Raw genomic sequence first — 18,298 nt, forward strand, 5'->3', positions numbered from 1 at the left:
AACGAAACTATCTTTCAAGCTCTTACTGAATATGGGGTAATTACAATTCCCTGTTGTTACCCATTGAGTAGCCAAGGTTGTGATGCCGAATGTTTTTTTTTCACCATGTCACTAAACAGCTATTGAGACTTCGCTTTTTAGGCGATTAATAAAACGTGAATAGCGCATGTGAGTTAAATAAAACTATGGGCACAACATGTAGGGTAAGTCATAATCCGTCACCCGCGATATGTTTAGCACTCGTCTCCGGTGCGCAGTATGCACTCGCTTCGCTCGTGCTAAACGCATCGCGCTGACACATTATGAATCACTTACCCTACTAGTTACGCCAATAACAAATAGAGCACTGTATAATTTGCCGGTTATAAATTCCAATATAACGAAATATAATCGAGACATATATTTTAAAGTATGTTTATATGTAAGTGTGCGTTTCAATCAGGGGGGTGTCAACCTACGACTCTAATTATAAAACACTGAATTAAACTTTTTTAGGTTTAAAACATGATATAGGCTTGGAATAAACCTTTTAGACTTGAAATTTTATGTCGATAATATATATTAGCTTATATATTGACATTATAAAATTACTTATGTGTTTATAATATAATTTTCAATATATGGAGTTCATATAGCTTGAATATATGCCAACATACAATATTATATATCATATTTATATATTTTGAAAACATATACTTATATAATTAAAACGGCAAAAAAATAGTTATTTTAATATATATGGCATCTTATATAAATAATTATATTGTAATATAAACTGTGTTATATTATTCAGTATAATTTTAGGATATAAATTTTTTTCATACGGGGGTATTAATTATATAGTAATAATAATACTAATTTTGTCGATGAACATAATACTCAATAAAAACTTTTAAATTGTAACTGAAGATTTAATTATAATTAATGATGACAACTATGAGCCATAAATTATATTTTACTTAATATTGATTAAATTATTACCCGCGAAACATCGATAGTAAGTTTTCATCATTAATTTTTATATTTTTCCCTATTGTTAGTTTATAATTTAGACAATTTTAATGGAGGCTTATAACGGGTTTTCAGGTACAAAACTCTTTAGAGTGGTTAAGTGGGGAAAGTTGTTGAGACAATACCCGTCGATTGCGGGGAAGAAGCTTATGAAGGGCAGGCTTATAACAGGTAGTCGACTGTAATTAAAAAAGTAACAAATAAAAATAATTAATTACTAACTTCGTCGTAACAAAATTTCCAAATCTGAAATTGCATTTCTCGTATCTGGACTAGTATCGTTATAATGAACAAAATAATTTATGTCATTAAATAATCTCTTATGTCTATTATCACCATAACAACTTTTTTTAACATTATCTACCCCCACTAAATTATTAACTAATTTTTTTTGCCTTCGAAATTTTTTATTTTTGCTATAAAACTTATTTATTAAATTTATCAGATAAAAATTACTATTATTACTCTTATCATTGTAATTATAATTATTACTTCTGCAATAATTATTTTGGAAGTTATTGTAGATAACAAAGTCTGAAATAGACTGGAGCGACTGTAATGACTGTAAGGAAGTTAAGTTTTTCTTTTTCGGCGACACAAGAGTCTTCATTTTTTCTAACAAACGTTTTTTTAAAATAGTCATACATTTAAATATTTTTATTTTGTTGGTTTTATTGCAACCACTATCTAAATTATTATTTTTGTTTTCATTTAAGTAAATTATTTTGATGTTTGTATCGGATTGTTTGCTTAATAATCGGGTCATTATTACCTGTAATTAAAAATTTTTTTAAATTAAATATTTAATTAATTTATTTCATTTTATTACAAAACTAAATAATGAAATTGAAATTAAAATAAAAAAAATTTAATTAACAAACGAAATTTTAAAAAATTTTCAACAAAATTTGCAGTTGGAAAAATTTTCCATGAATTTTTTGACAAAAGGTAAAATTTTAATTAAAACAATTGATTTTCAATCAAATTTTCGAAAAAAAAAAATTTATATTTGAGTAAAAAACAAAATTTAAATAAGACTTTTAATCCAAAAAAATTTTCTATGAAGTTGGTTATAAAAGAAAATTTTCTATGAAAATTTCAGTTAAAAAAAAATTACAATGAAATTTTAAATTTAAGAAAAAATTTTAAATAAAGTTTCTAAAAAACGGACAAAAATTAAACGACGTCTAATAATTTTTGGATTTTTTTTACGAACGATAAATTTCAAAAAATCGCACCAATAGTTTTTGCACACCTAAAGCGCAAAAGGGCTGAGGGTGTTTTATGAACGGTTTTTTTTATTCGTCTATTTTACTGACATAAAAATTTATCTACACTATTCTTATTACACCAAAATAGATAAAATTGTATACTAGCATATAGAGAATTTATTAAGGAACAATTTGAACCCAAAATTAAGTCGATTCGTTATTTTATTCGTTTAAAATGAATTCTTTAAACTCAAGAAACCAGTGCTGTCAATTGTTACGTATAAAACTTCGTAAACACGATAACTCTCGATAGACACCATTAATCGGCCTAACTTTTTTTTATTGTCTTTGTATTTTTTATCACAAGAACCCTTATGAAAATTACTATCTGAATTCTTTTAGTTTAATTGTAATTAATTAACGACGTAAAAGTGATTATTCGTAAAAAATTTAGCTACTATTTTTACTGTTGTTATTATTTTTTTCATTGTTTCTCTCTATCAACTGCTGGTGGCAGCACTAGCGTATTAATATGTTTGAAAAAAGCGACATCTAAGACAAAAGGCGGGATATTTAAAAAAAAATGTTAGTAAAAAAATATTAAATTGAAACTAAGAAATAAAAAAATCAAATTGATAATTTATAAGTTGAATAAAAGTTCACTCTCTAAAAATGAATCAGTGAAATTCACTTCAAATTAGTGAATATTCACTGGGAACCAGCTATAAGTATACCACTGATGGTTGAATTAGTGGTATACTTATAGCTGTAGAAATAGTGACTATTCACTGATTCGCGAGAATTTCACTAATTCATTTTTAGAGAGCATAATAAAAAAAAAAATCGGTCTGTCAGTTGACCCTGCGGGCCAGCCCCAAAACTTCCCGCTGTTTTCGAGCTCAACGAGCTCGAAAACATTATTGTGAATACATTTTCGAGCTCGCAAATACTTTTGTATGCCATTGTTTTGTAAAAAACCATTTTTTAGCATTTCTTTCTCCCACGATATCTCGCGAACGAATTAACCGATTTTGATGGTTGAGGCGGCAATCGACGTGTTTTATCAAGTTCTAAAGCTGATCAAATTTTGAAATCGATTTATCGAGTCGTTTTTGAGAAATTTCGAAAAAACCAAAAAAAAATTTTTTTTTGAATTCTTTCGTCAACGGTTTCTCTTGAACGAATGAACCGATTTTAATGGTTGAGGTGGCATTCGACGTGGCTTATAGAGTTTTAGAGCTGATTAGATTTTGGAATCAATCCATCGAGCAAATTAAAAGTTATCCAAATAAAACATTTTTGAAAAAATTGTATTTTCGAAATATCTCTGAACGCACCCTACCGATTAAGTTCAAATTTTTACGGCCTCAAGACATTAACAAGCCGCGTCGAATGACACCTCAACGATCAAAATCGGTTCATCCGTTCAAGAGTTATGAATATTTACATACATACATACGTACGTACGTACGTACGTACGTACGAACGTACGTACGTACGTACGTACACACATACATACACTCGGACATCATCGTGAAATTAGTCAGGATAGCTTCCTAGGACCTCGAAACGTCGACATCTGATGGAAATTCGATTTTCGTAAATCGGACCGAAACCAATAACTTCCCGAATTTTTGAAAATTTACAATTTTCTTAGCGGGAAGTTAAAAATACATTAAGATTATATAATAAAAGTAATGATTGAAAATAAAATGAGCGATTGAGGTGTGCACTTTTGGATTTTCCAACATTTTTTTTTTTAATTTTCTATATGTGCATATTTTTGGTTCTTTTTTTAATAAAATTGTTGGAAAAAAATTCAAATTTTGTTAATTGTCTGCTAATTTAGGATCAGAAAAATAGTTCTAATAAAAAAATAAATGTTTAATTAAAGTAAAAAATAATAATAATAATAATAATAATAATAATAAATAAAAGTTATCTTACCAATCCAGTCATGATAATAATAATACTAAACGCAACAGTGTACCACCGATCGGTCATCCACCGATGAAAGCGCTCTAAGCTTGCATCCGACAGCAAAAGTCTTCTCAATGTTGCTAATGGACCAGTTGGATCTACCTGTAGTTTATACCATTAAGATTAGTGCAGCTGTACTTTAATCGGCTAATGGAATCAATAGTCATCAATAATCACTTATATTAGTTAATGATAAGTAGGATGGATTTATGAACCAACCTCTCGGCAGCGTTGGAAAATATCGCAGTACCCGTTGTAGTCATTGCAAGGTGTCCCGGGCTTGGACATCATGTCGGGAATTTCATAGGGCGGCGTGTTCCATTCGAACGACGATCTGCAATTTTTTTTTTTAGTAAAATTGAATTTTCAGGGTAAAATTAACCGCGTTGAACACACGGAAAAAAATAAACTTTAAAAATTAGTGTTTGAAATTATAACCCGGAACCCGGGTGTCAATATGGGGAATTTTAACTTTCGAAATAATACATTTTGTAATACTCGTCGTCAATTTTCTAAGTATCAATTACGATTTTTAAAGTTCAAATAGTAATTTTTCTTGCATAGACAATAAATTTTCATACTTATCCTGTAATTATTAACGTTTTAATCATAAATGAAAAAATTACTATTTAGAATAATAGGATTTACTAATCACTTGATCATTATATATTACTTGTCGTTCTCAATTTATATAGTTCATTTTTTTCCGGGCAAAAATATCGCTCACTTTAATTGAAAAATAATTTTGCACGCCTCGGACGCGAAGCGGAGAGGTTGTGCTTTATAGCGGACTTGTCAAAGTCACGCGATTTTTTCGAATTAAACTGTATATATTATTTTCATATCACACTTACACGTTATAAAAAGCACATTAATCTAAAGACGAAACACTAATTAATAAGACTGATACTTTCATAAGGTTGTCCGTTACGTATTATAACAAAAAAAATTTCAATAAAAAATATGTATCGTGGACGTCAGTTAGATCAGATAATTTTTTTTTATTACCAACTGTCATAGAATTAACTAAATTATAATAAAAAAACGACGAATTTCTTTCTAGACATTTATTAAAAAATTTTGTAATTAAAAATAAAAATTAATAATTTATATATTTCATTGTAACATGAGCGTTCGAAGAGTGCACTTTTAAATTTTCCAAACTTTTTTTATGCGTTTTCAAAAAAAAAAGAAGAAGGGGTAAAATGGGCTGCCTGTGAAAATTTTAATTTTTAAAAAAATATACAAATTTTTTGAACCGACAGTTCATCTGAAAATTTTGATCAGTTTCCTGATAAAAAAAAATCAGGGTAAAATGGGCAGGCAAAAAAGTTAGTCAAAATAAATTTCTATTGCACTTATTCAAAAAAATGTTTTTTATGATTTAAAAAGAAACAAAGGGCGGGGTAAGTTGGACACATTCTAACAAAATTTTGGTAAAATTTATAGAATTGAAAAAAATAGGGTAAAAACTAAAAATTAAGAAAAAAATTTCAACAAAATTTTTGGGTGAAATTGTCGTATAAATAAAAAAAAAAAGGAAAATTTTTATAATTTAATAAAACTTACATGCAAAGTTTATTTTCCCCAGGCAATTTGCAACACAACTCGCAACTTTTAGTCGGAGGATCATTAGCCTGGGCCACACACTGACAGGACTCGAGTCCGTAAGCCAGACAAATGCTGCCAGTGCACTCCTATAACATAAAATTACAAATAAAATCATCCATCCAAAGATTTATTTTAACATTCAACCACTCAGACATTTTTCATTTCCCAAAGTGACTTTCTTTGTTATTACATTCTATTAAATCCCCCATAATTTATACCTCCCTTTTTTCTCCCTAACCACCCACTCACCCCCAGCGTGAGTCTCCGATTTATTCCCAAGTACTTTTATTCTTATTCAGACGCAAATACAACGCAAGTTTAAATACACAAGTACAAGCACTAAATAAACAACGACATCAAATAAATCTGAATTTATATTTTACAAGAATATAATTATTCATATTCCGAGCAAACAAAAAATTTATTATTATTATCACATTTTTATGTGTCTAAATATTATTATTTATTAACATTCCAGTCTTTCAATGGAATGTTCACTTGAGAATAAACTCATGTGTGCTCTATATATATTTGATTGCGTGTAGAAATATATATATATACCGAGAAACGAGTTGGTAGTTGGGAAGTACAATAATGAATTTCACTAAATTTGCAATTTAAATTTTATGTTCCGACGTAACTCAGTAATTTGATGGATGAAAATTTATTTTTTATTTTATTTATACAAACTTTTTTTTTTAAATAAAAAATTTGAAAATGAGCATAAAATTTTTTTTTAAATTTATCTGTAAAGTGGATTTTGAGTTTATTTTTTTAAAAATGTGACAAATAAATTTTTTACATTCTTTGGACGACGGTATTAAAAAATACAACTTCAGAGTTGGAAAATTAATTTTTTTTCATTTTTTAACGAGCACTTGTCTTCGAGATATCGAAGATGTGACCTCAGGATCCAATTTATTAATTTTGAATTTAATTAATCAGTAATTTAAAAACATTTTTTTGTTTGATAGCTTATTTATACGCAAACTAAATACTTCAAACTTAAAAAAAAAAAAAATTTCATTTCAATCCACACTGTTAAAAATATTGTTTGAATTTTCAAAACATTGTATATAACGCAATAAACACATACATTGGTGCTTGATATTTCATTACTAATTTCATATAGAATTTAAAATACATGTTTTTGAATTTTTAAATTAACACTTTGGATTTTCAAATACTCTTTTTTGAATTTTCAAATACAAGTTTTTTAATATTCAAATACTTTTTTTTTAATATTCAAATACTTTTTTTTGAATTTTCAAATACTCTTTTTTTAATTTGCAAATACTTTCTTTTTAATTTTTATATAAATGTATTTGAAAATCTGAAGCGTTAATTTGAAAACTCAAAAGCGTATATTTTAAATTCTATACGATCGTTACAATGAAATTTCGAACACAATTGTATGTGTTCACGGAAAGAAAATTATAGCAGCGGTTCCCATAATTTTGTGAAATTTTTTCCTATACCATCATAGGAATTACGACCATAAATTATGGGAGCGGTTCCTATAATTATAGGAATGATTCCCATAATTATAGGAATAGTTCCTATAATTATGGGAATGGTACCCATAACACTATAGGAATGATTCCTATAATTATAGGAATGGTTCCTATAATTTAGAGGAATACTTTCTATAATATTATGGGAATCATTCCTATAATTTATTGGAATGGTTCCGATAATTTATAGGAACCATTCCCATAAATTATAGGAACCATTCCCATAATATTATGGGAATGGTTCCTATAATAGTATGGGAACTATTCCCATAATATTATGGGAATGATTATGGGAATGAATGGTTCCTATAAATTATCGGAACCATTCCAATAAATTATAGGAATGATTCCCATAATATTATAGAAAGTATTCCTCTAAATTATAGGAACCATTCCTATAATTATAGGAATCATTCCTATAGTGTTATGGGTACCATTCCCATAATTATAGGAACTATTCCTATAATTATGGGAATAGTTCCCATACTATTATAGGAACCATTCCTATGATATTATGGGAATGGTTCCCATATTATCATGAAAAAATTAATTTAAAGAAATGTGGTAATCACTTCTACAATACACAGAAATATTATTAAACATAAAAACAAAAATTCAAACATTGAAAAAAAAAATCGTATTTGGCAAAAAAACATTAAAATTTTTAATAAGAATTTTTTGTCAGCACAAAACATTCAAGAAAATTTAAATTTTGGGAAATTTCTACACTATTGTGCAAAAAAAAAATTTTATGATATTATAGGGATGGTTCCCATAACATTATGGGAATAGTTCCCATAATATTATAGGAATAGTTCCTATACCACTATGGGAACCATTCCCATAATAGTATGAGAATAGTTCCCATACCATTATGTGAATGGTTCCCATAATGGTATGGGAACCATTCCCATATCATTATAGGAACCATTCCCATAATGGTATGGGAACTATTCTCATACTATTATGGGGATGGTTCCCATAATATATGGGAACCATTCCTATAGTAGTATAGGTACTATTACCATACCATTATGGGAACCATTCCCATAATGCATAGGAAAACTTCCCATAATTTTCTTTCCGTGTTTATTGCGTTATATATACTGTTTTGAAAATTCAAACAATTATTTTAACAGTGTATATCACATTTAATACTGTATCATTTCATCATTTATCATACTGTCAATGATGTTCAGTTCAGTCACAAGTTTTATTTACTTTATATTATTGAGGAAAGAAAAACTTAACAATAATAAAGTCTGATGTACACCGCTCACATTACTCACACATATATTATATATTTCACTACACAATCCTTGATTACTGAACGCGCAGCACGTCACGCGCAGAAATTTCATATACAAGCATTTGAATTTTCAAATAAGTTTGATGAAAATTAAAATAGCAATATTAAAATTCAATATGTCTTAGAATTTTCAATACTTGCTTTGAAACTTAAAAAAACAAGTATAAATTTTAAGTACGTTTATTCAAATTCATATTTTTTATCTAAATTTTAAATACCAGCTTGATTATTAAATTACGTATATTAAATTTGAAGATTTTTTTATTGAAAATACAATTAAAATATCTAGTTATGAAAATTCAATTCCTTTTGTATTGTAATTATCAAATTATTTTTAACAGTGCAGACATGAACCGAAACATCAAAAATTTATCGAAATTTTAACTAACTGATTAATAAATGATTAATTAACTAAATTCTTAACGCTTTTTATTGAAGTATAGTTAAAGTCTACACACATTAGGCCTCAAAACAAAATTTTTTTCATTTCTATCCGGAAATTTTTCTTCGAGATATCGCAAAGAGTTTGTGAATCAAAAAATAAAAAATTTAAGGTACCCGCGGGTAATAAGGCCTAAGTGACAGAAATGATATTTAAAATAACCGCCTCCGCTAACAGCTACTCGAGTAGAAGGGTCTTGCATAGATATGTTACGACAAATTTATAGAGTCTCGATACCACGTTTCCTGTCTTCTATATTTCATCATCCGTCATATGATGTCGTAGCGCAGAAGAAATCATAAAAAACAATCTAGTCTTCTGATTCTTAAAAAGGATACTGATAGTTTTAAGTGCTGTTGAGTAAAACAATCTAGTCTTCTGTCTTTAAAAAAGTATTGTTGCTAAATTTAAGTGATGGTTCATCACTAATACCAATTTTATTAAGTATAGTTAATTATTACAGTTTGTATAACCCGTAGGCCTTATTACCCTACCGTTGTAAAATAAGGTCTATTCGTATGGTTTTTGTAAAAGTTTAATTTTTTGTTTGTTTGTGGTGTAAATTACCGTTACTTCATTATATTTTATGGTTAATGCATTGAAATAAAGATTAATGATACATTTCGATAACTAAATGCAATATTTTCGATTCTATTCAAAATCTCCCTTATAGTCTAGTCGACAAGTTGAAAATGGTCCAAAATAGAGATACTGCTCTTAAAATTAGGTGCGATAGCTCATTGGATCCGGAATGACGCCTAGAAAAATGTCCTAAAAGTGTGTATTAGCACGTAAAAAATTGCAAAAGTTATAAACAATTAAAGACGAAAAAAAGAAGGCATTTCGTTTTTTGCCAATATTTCATAGACTATTAATATTTAAGAATTCTTACAAAAAGATTCTTAAAGAGGAGGAAATTTCCAATAAAAAACTCCGACTCCCCGGATTTCTATCTCCATTATTTATAATTTTAATTTAACGCTGAAAATGGGTCTCCGCGCGACATTTTTAGGTTGCGCGCGCGGCGTCAAAAGCGAGTAGGACACATTAATTAATTTTTTTCAATTTTTTATTGTACTTTTAAAAAACACGTGCTACAAAAGTTGCAGCGGCTGCTTCATTTATCTACTAAAAAACTAATATAACGTTTAAACTATTAGGGATACGAAAATAAACATTCAGGACAATTTTATAAAGGATTAAACGATCTTTCAAATGAGCTATTAAAAAATTTTTTAGTCATTGCCAATCTATTGTTATGCGCATTTGTTTATAAAAACAAATATTTTTTTCGATGCTTGTTGAAGTCTCGTGGTTTCTAACTAGTAAGAGAACCGTAAAACAGAAAAAACGGCATTTAACTTTTTAAAAAATGCATAACAATAGATTGGCAATGACTAAAAAATTTTTTAATAGCTCATTTGAAAGATCGTTTAATCCTTTATAAAATTGTCCTGAATGTTTATTTTCGTATCCCTAATAGTTTAAACGTTATATTAGTTATTTAGTAGATAAATGAAGCAGCCGCTGCAACTTTTGTAGCTCGTGTTTTTTAAAAGTACAATAAAAAATTGAAAAAAATTTTTTTCTATACTTTGTTATATGTGGTTGTTTTTGTTATTTTTAGAAGTTTCAGAAAAAAAATATAACAAAGTTAAAAATTTGTTTATAACAAATTGGTAAGTTAATAAACAATGGAATTGTTGATAAAAAAAAAATTTTTTTTTGTTACTTTATAGAGGACTGTCAATTATGATTTTTAGATACAAAATAATTACTTAACTAATTATTTAAATAATAGAAATATGAAAAAAACGATTATAAACAAATAAAAATTGTTATTAAGGAAAAATTTTTTTTTTAAAAATCATTATATTTGCTGTGTAATAAATTAGTGAAAAAAAATTTTGAAAAAATATTGAATTAATCAATTTGTTTATAAAAAATTTATCAACAAATAGTGGAAAAAATTTTTTTTGCAATGCAATTAATATCTTGTATGAATAAAAAAACGATAATATGATGATTAAGAAAAAAAAAAATTTTTTTAACATCATTACTTGGATTTTTTAGTTTTTGTTCAAGTAGAAAAATTATTATAAACAAAGTATGAATATTTTTTAAACTTTTATGGCTTGATCTTGTTGAGTATGTATGTAAGAAAGGCTCCACGAAGCGAAAAATTTATACGACAATTATTTAAACATTTTTTTTCATTTATAATGAAGACGTAAGTTCGAGAAAATTTCGTTAGTTAACAATCGTTCAACTTGTTGAAAAATTAACTTTAAGTCAAATTTCCAACGGGAATAAATTATTTAAAGCGTTCAGAATACACCATAATTTTTTCAAATTTAAAAAAAAATATTTAATACCTCAAATAAATTAATTAATGTGTCCTAATCGCTTTTGACGCCGCGCGCGCAACCTAAAAATGTCGCGCGGAGACCCATTTTCAGCGTTAAATTAAAATTATAAATAATGGAGATAGAAATCCGGGGAGTCGGAGTTTTTTATTGGAAATTTCCTCATCTTCAAGAATCTTTTTGTAAGAATTCTTAAATATTAATAGTCTATGAAATATTGGCAAAAAACGAAATGCCTTCTTTTTTTCGTCTTTAATTGTTTATAACTTTTGCAATTTTTTACGTGCTAATACACACTTTTAGGACATTTTTCTAGGCGTCATTCCGGATCCAATGAGCTATCGCACCTAATTTTAAGAGCAGTATCTCTATTTTGGACCATTTTCAACTTGTCGACTAGACTATTAGCTAGGCCTTATTAGCCGCCGATACCTTATATTTCAAAATTTTAATGAATGAATTAATAAATTATTAATCACATAAATTCTTAACGCTTATTATTGAAGTCTAACAATAATCTGCACACTTTAAGCTTAAAAAAAAAATTGTTCCATCTAAATCCGACTATTTATCTCTAAAATATCAAAATTACTTCAAAATCTCATGGAAAAAAATCATCTTTAGTTTTCTCTACTACTAAATTAATTCCTATAAAAAATAGTAATGATACATTCCCAACATCTACATACTTCGAACTTTGAGATAAAAAAACATCCCCTATTTTCCACATGAATTTTTTCCAAGTTTTCAACGCCCCCGTAAAAAAATTCATAATTTTACCAAATATCAAAACTAAAAACTTGTATATCTAAATTATTACAGATGAAGGTCAACTTACTCCCATGAAACAGACAAACTCATCATTGCAAATGGTTTTATTTGGTTTGTTGACCGATGGCGGACATTGAGGTCCGCGTCCATCGCAGAAACTAGCGTCTCGGCAGCCATTGTCATCACGGCATTTAGTTCCACTGCGCAACGAGCATCCATTGGTACAGCAGGGTCCCTGTTAATTGTTTTTGATCTCTGTTAACTCTCATTACGGTCAATTATTTCATTCCTATCAATGCAATATAGATTATTCTGATTGGAATGTAAATACTCGGGGTGCTCGGGATATCCGATTCCTATCGCATACAGGCCAAGATTAATCGTTATATATCCTCTACTCATTCTCATCCTTCTCTTGATATACAGAATTTCAAATACCTCCACTTTACTCTACTCTGATAATACTCAATCCTCTGTTCCCACAACAATTAATTTAATTAATTACCGATTAATTCGACGGTCAAACGGAAAACAAAAATTAATAAAATTTTTTTTATTTTTACTTGTTATATTTTTTTTTTATAATTTTTATTTTGTTATTTGTACACTAGCAATTGTACAATAGAAAAAAATTTTCAAAAAATTTTAAAGAAAACTAAAAGCTGAATTTTGAATTTTTTTGTCTGTTTAAATTTTTCGAGTTAACGTAGACTTTAATCACTTATGCGAGAAAATTACTGAATAAATGATATTCATGTAAATTTGTATTACAATTGACACGAGTTAAGCTTTATGTTAATATATTTAAATTCGCGTAACTCTTAGACTTTAAAACTTTTCATAAACTAAACTGATGAAGTACAAAAAAAAACTTTTTACTGAAATATTGTAAAAACGGTTGAATTTATGGGAAAAAGTAATCAGATATTTTTTGTAGGAAATTTAATTATCTATAAAGAAGGTATCTTTGAATTTCTACGTATATTCAATATCTTGGAAGTTATGAGAAGTTTTAACATAAGAAAATTGAATTAAATAAATTTGTTTGTAAAATAGTTTTAGTTTATTTAAAATTGAATTATCTTTTAAAGTATTAAGTTTTTGAAAAAAACAAATTAGATATTTTTTATGGGAAATTTAATTTTCTATAAGAACGATCTCTATAAATTTTTTCATAAAGTCAATACTTCTCAAGTTATATTAATTTAAATCTTTAAAAATTTGAATTAAGAAATTTTAGCAACGGAATTTAAAAAAAAAAATTTTTTTTAATTTATTTTGAGTGAAATTTTTATGGAAATTACCGTCTCGTAGTTTCGAAAGTATTTTAAATATTTTAGTAAAAATTAAAGTTCAAAGAATTAAAGTTTGTAATTTCCGCGAAAACCGCGAAACTTCCGCGGTGATTTTATTTCGAGGAGCTACCAGCTGCAAACCGTTTTATCGATGATTAATGTTTAGTCTGGAATACCATTCAATTATATTAGTCATAAAATTTCCTCTCATTTAAGTACCCACATCAATAATTTCCAATAAAGTTAATGGTAACCACCAACTCGCGGATAATTCGCGGCCGGCCAACAAATGAACAAACGTATTTAAATGTTTCGTTGTTGGTATTCATTCTACAGATAATTTCATCTACTCCACAAAAATAAAAAAAAAAAGATTCAAATTCCAATTAAAAAAAAAAAAATTTTTTTACTTCTGTTAAATAAAATAAAATAAATTTCATTGTTTGTTGGAAAAATTTTTATACAGTCATACAAAATTAAAACTCATTCATTTGATAATTTTTTTTCGCTTCGCAATTACGGTCTATACGAAATAGTATAAATTATTTAAATATATATTTAATAATAATAATAACAGTATAAGTAGAATACAAGTACCTGACTAGGACTGCAGACAGCGTCCTCAGTTAGACGGCAGGGAATTTCAAATGGGGCATGGTGTAATCGTTGAGGATGACAGCATGGATCATTACAATCTTCTTCCCATCCACAGTCACACTCTTCGCCCTCTTCAACTACCCCATTACCGCAAATGGCTATTTGGTGTTCTTTAAAATAAAAATAATAATAATAATAGTAGTAGTTTTATAACCGAAACGTTTTTGGATGGGGAAAAATAACTTGTGGCTCATAATGGCTGCCGACTAAATAGATTGAATTTTTTATCGCTTATGGAATTTTTTTTATCCAACTCTAGTACACGCTCGAGGGGTTCCTGCTAGTAATTAAATTTTAATTATTTAATATTAATCACTCGTTATTAACAATTTAGGAAATTTTTTTTTTTTTTTTTTTCAAGGCAAGTGATTATTAATTTTTTGTTTTTTAATTTGGGTGAAATGAAAAGGGGAAAAATTAATTGAATTAATTTTAATTAATAATTAGTAATTAATTAGTTAAAATCATTACGATAAACTATGAAATTATTATCATAAATTTAAATTATTAATTTCATAATAAAAAATTTACATAAAAACTATTCCAATAAATTTTTATATAAATATATTTTTTCATTTACATAAAACTGCATTTAATCAATCCCGGATTTAAAAAATTCATACTGATCAATACGAACTTCTTTACGTTGGCTCGATGCATTTTCAAACTTTTTATTCAATGAAATTCCTCTTCCCTTTCCTATGACTCTCATGATCCGATAAATTAAAAATAGTTAAATAGAATTGACAATCATTTAATGTAATTTTTAATGAAAAAAAAAAAAAAAAAAAAAAAAGAAGCGAATTAAATAATTATTTTAACTGAATAAACATTTGTAGGTATGAATAATTGATAGAGAATTCGTATTGCAATTAATATGTAGTACGGTGAGAGTAATTCGAATGCATAGGAAGTAGCTATTATTATGTTATGACATTCATATATATACATATATATTAGGGTGCTCCGTTTGAAACGAAGATTTTTTTTTTTTCGTTCCCCATCAAAAATCTTGTTCTACATGTAAAAATAAAAATTCAGTGAAATTTTGAGCTCTTAATAACAATTTTAAGAACTGGAACAACGTCGTTGAAGTTTTCCCATGCTAAAAGCATGTAAATTTTGATTCTTTTCTTTTTATCGAATAAAACTCAGCCCCATATTCACGTATCTTATCGGTTCAAAATTTTCTTGGAAGAGAATTGTATGCTCTTTGAAAAAGCCTGTATGTGCTTAGCAGTACCTTCAACTACAGCCCTCGTGGAAGCCTTGAAAGTCTAATTTCCTACGAAATTAGTGGTTTTTTGTTGTTAACTTGTAAACGGTTGACTTTTGGGAAAAAAAGTACAGGACATTTTTTGTAGAAAATTTAGTCTTCTACAAAAAAGTTCTCACAAGTCAAATCTCTAAAATCAATATTTAAAAAGATATATGAACTTTAACTAAGTAAAATTCGAAATTTTAGCTAAATGTCTAGATTAACGGTTTTATAATTCAAAACCATTACATAAACTATGTTTTTTTGAACGTAATCCATCTGTTAGGTTCCAAGGACATCGAAAATTCGAACGAGATTCTTCAAACCTGTGTTTTAATCATTAAATTTTTCAAAAAAATTGCAAATGAGGTTGGTACTTAAGAACAATTTCGATGAATAATTACGGGCATTTTATATTTTATATAAATATATATTAATTGATACTTACCATAAGTTAATAACTGAATATATTGTATAGTATAGAACATTGACATTTAGCTAAAATTTCGAATTTTACTTAGTTAAAGTTCATATATCTTTTTGAATATTGATTTTAGAGATTTGACTTGTGAGAACTTTTTTGTAGAAGACTAAATTTCCTACTTAAAATGTCCTGTACTTTTTTTCCCAAAAGTCAACCGTTTACAAGTTAACAACAAAAAACCACTAATTTCGTAGGAAATTAGACTTTCAAGGCTTCCACGAGGGCTGTAGTTGAAGGTACTGCTAAGCACATACAGGCTTTTTCAAAGAGCATACAATTCTCTTCCAAGAAAATTTTGAACCGATAAGATACGTGAATATGGGGCTGAGTTTTATTCGATAAAAAGAAAAGAATCAAAATTTACATGCTTTTAGCATGGGAAAACTTCAACGACGTTGTTCCAGTTCTTAAAATTGTTATTAAGAGCTCAAAATTTCACTGAATTTTTATTTTTACATGTAGAACAAGATTTTTGATGGGGAACGAAAAAAAAAAAATCTTCGTTTCAAACGGAGCACCCTAATATATATATCGAATTGTTTATTCAAAACGTATATCGTGTGGATACTCGTGTTTAATATGATTTAATTTGAATACAGTAAAGAGGTAAATGTTTAATTTATTTTCGTGTTGAGATTTTATTCAATTAGTTCATTATATATACATATGTATACATACACGTATGTGTGCGTTGGGTATTGAGAAATTAAGTGATTTATGTTGAGTTTATTCAAGTGAATATTCAAATTCATACCACAATTTATTATTATTATTATAATTTTTTTTTTTTTCTTTAAAAAAATTTCAATATATATCTATTAGGCTGCATCAAAAAAATCGGCTATTTTTTTTTCCTTCATTATATCGAAAATATTGTTGGAAATGACGAAAAAAAAAATACTGTGAAAGTTTGAGCTCTTAATATTAATATTAACAACTGCCGCATCGCAATTTTCTATTTCTTGTTTGAATAACATGGGAAAATTTTTTTTTTAAGCTTTAGAATTTTGTAGCTCATGGTGGGACCAATACTTTCAAATGTTCAAGACATATATTTATGGGAAATTTGACGCTCTACAAAAAAGGTCTCTTATGATTATTCGATATTTTTATTTCTTCAAAAGTTATTCGAAGTTAAAGTTCGATTGACGATAAATTTTTACATTTTTTAAATTTTGTGACGCAACCATTAACTTTATCGGAAAATTTTACAGACATTTTATGTAGAGCATTATATTTCCTATCACTTATCTTATGGAAAATTTTTGATATTTCTCACAAGTCGTAAGTTATTTGCAATTAACTGAAAATTTAATATTATTAATTTTAAGCAACAAAATTTAGATTATTCAAGAAAATTTTCAGTTAATTGCAGATAACATACTAAGTGATGCCCTTTCGATTGCTGCCAAGAACGTCCAATTCGGTTGATTCGTTCCAAAGATATCGTACGACAAAAATTAAGGTTTTTAGCTAAATCTATTTTTCTTTGGTTGAACAACAAAATGAACATTTTTTCACTTTTAAGGGCTCAAAAATTTGACAATCAAAACGTTTTCAAGCTTTCTGAGCTTGAAAAGAGCGGGAAGTTTTCGGACTGGCCTACAGGGTCAACCGTTTTTCAAATTTTTTTTTGACACCACCAGAAATTGATAGGATATGTCAAAATAAAAATTCTGTCAGAAGATCGGCTCTTAAATCCAAATTTCAGAAGTAGCTTGTCTAATTTTTGGATTATCTATTTAAATAACATGGGAAAATTTTTTTTTCAAATATGGAATTTTATCACTCACCAGAGGATCAGTGTATCGGAAAAATCAATGAATATTTTTGTTGAAAATTGAACGCTCTACAAAAAAGGTCTCCTATCATTTTTCAATAAATTTAATTTTTCAAAAGATATTCAAGGTCAAAGTTCAATTCATAGTATATTTTAGTATTATTTCACTTTTCGGTGAAACTATCAGACTTATCTTAAAATCTTACAGGACCTTTTTTGTAGATAATTTCATTTCCTACAAATTATCTCTTTTCAAGTTTCCGAAATTTTTGAAAGTTCTTTAGTTATTTACGTTTAAATAAATATTAATTATAAAATGAGTTTTATAATCCCAAATAAAAAAAAATATATATATATATAATAAAATATAATTATTGAGCTCTATGTCCTGTAAAAATTTTTATTACGATTCAAACCAGGAGTTGAATTGAGGAGGCATTAGATACGGATTTACTGACACTAATTGAATGTACAGACGTGACGTTTGATTTGATTTCCCTCCCGCGTTCCTCTCACTCCGAGACCTGAGACCCGGGAATCCCTAACTTCTATTGGACAGACTCAATATAGCGCTCGATTGCATCCAATCTAGTGTCTTTAACTCCCATT

General features: G+C 27.6%; 1 protein-coding gene and 1 long non-coding RNA gene across 3 annotated transcripts in view; one reads left to right on the plus strand and one right to left on the minus strand.

Moving 5' to 3' along the window:
- Positions 1-18,298, plus strand: part of LOC130671197 (uncharacterized) — a 190,654-nt gene that overhangs the window by 142,722 nt on the left and 29,634 nt on the right. The window lies entirely within an intron of this gene.
- LOC130670855 (disintegrin and metalloproteinase domain-containing protein 10-like) overlaps positions 787-18,298 on the minus strand; it is a 60,652-nt gene continuing 43,140 nt past the window's right edge. For both annotated transcript variants that reach the window (XM_057474477.1, XM_057474559.1), the window contains exons 12-17: positions 14,108-14,277; positions 12,283-12,450; positions 5,772-5,899; positions 4,422-4,536; positions 4,170-4,304; positions 787-1,783 (exon numbers count right to left, since the gene is read on the minus strand). In XM_057474477.1, coding sequence (XP_057330460.1) covers positions 1,229-1,783; positions 4,170-4,304; positions 4,422-4,536; positions 5,772-5,899; positions 12,283-12,450; positions 14,108-14,277 — 1,271 coding nt within the window. In that variant the 3' untranslated portion in view covers positions 787-1,228. The remainder of the gene's footprint in view (positions 1,784-4,169; positions 4,305-4,421; positions 4,537-5,771; positions 5,900-12,282; positions 12,451-14,107; positions 14,278-18,298) is intronic.

Source organism: Microplitis mediator, chromosome 1 (assembly GCF_029852145.1).
Source record: "Microplitis mediator isolate UGA2020A chromosome 1, iyMicMedi2.1, whole genome shotgun sequence".
Taxonomy (NCBI): Eukaryota; Metazoa; Arthropoda; class Insecta; order Hymenoptera; family Braconidae; genus Microplitis; species Microplitis mediator.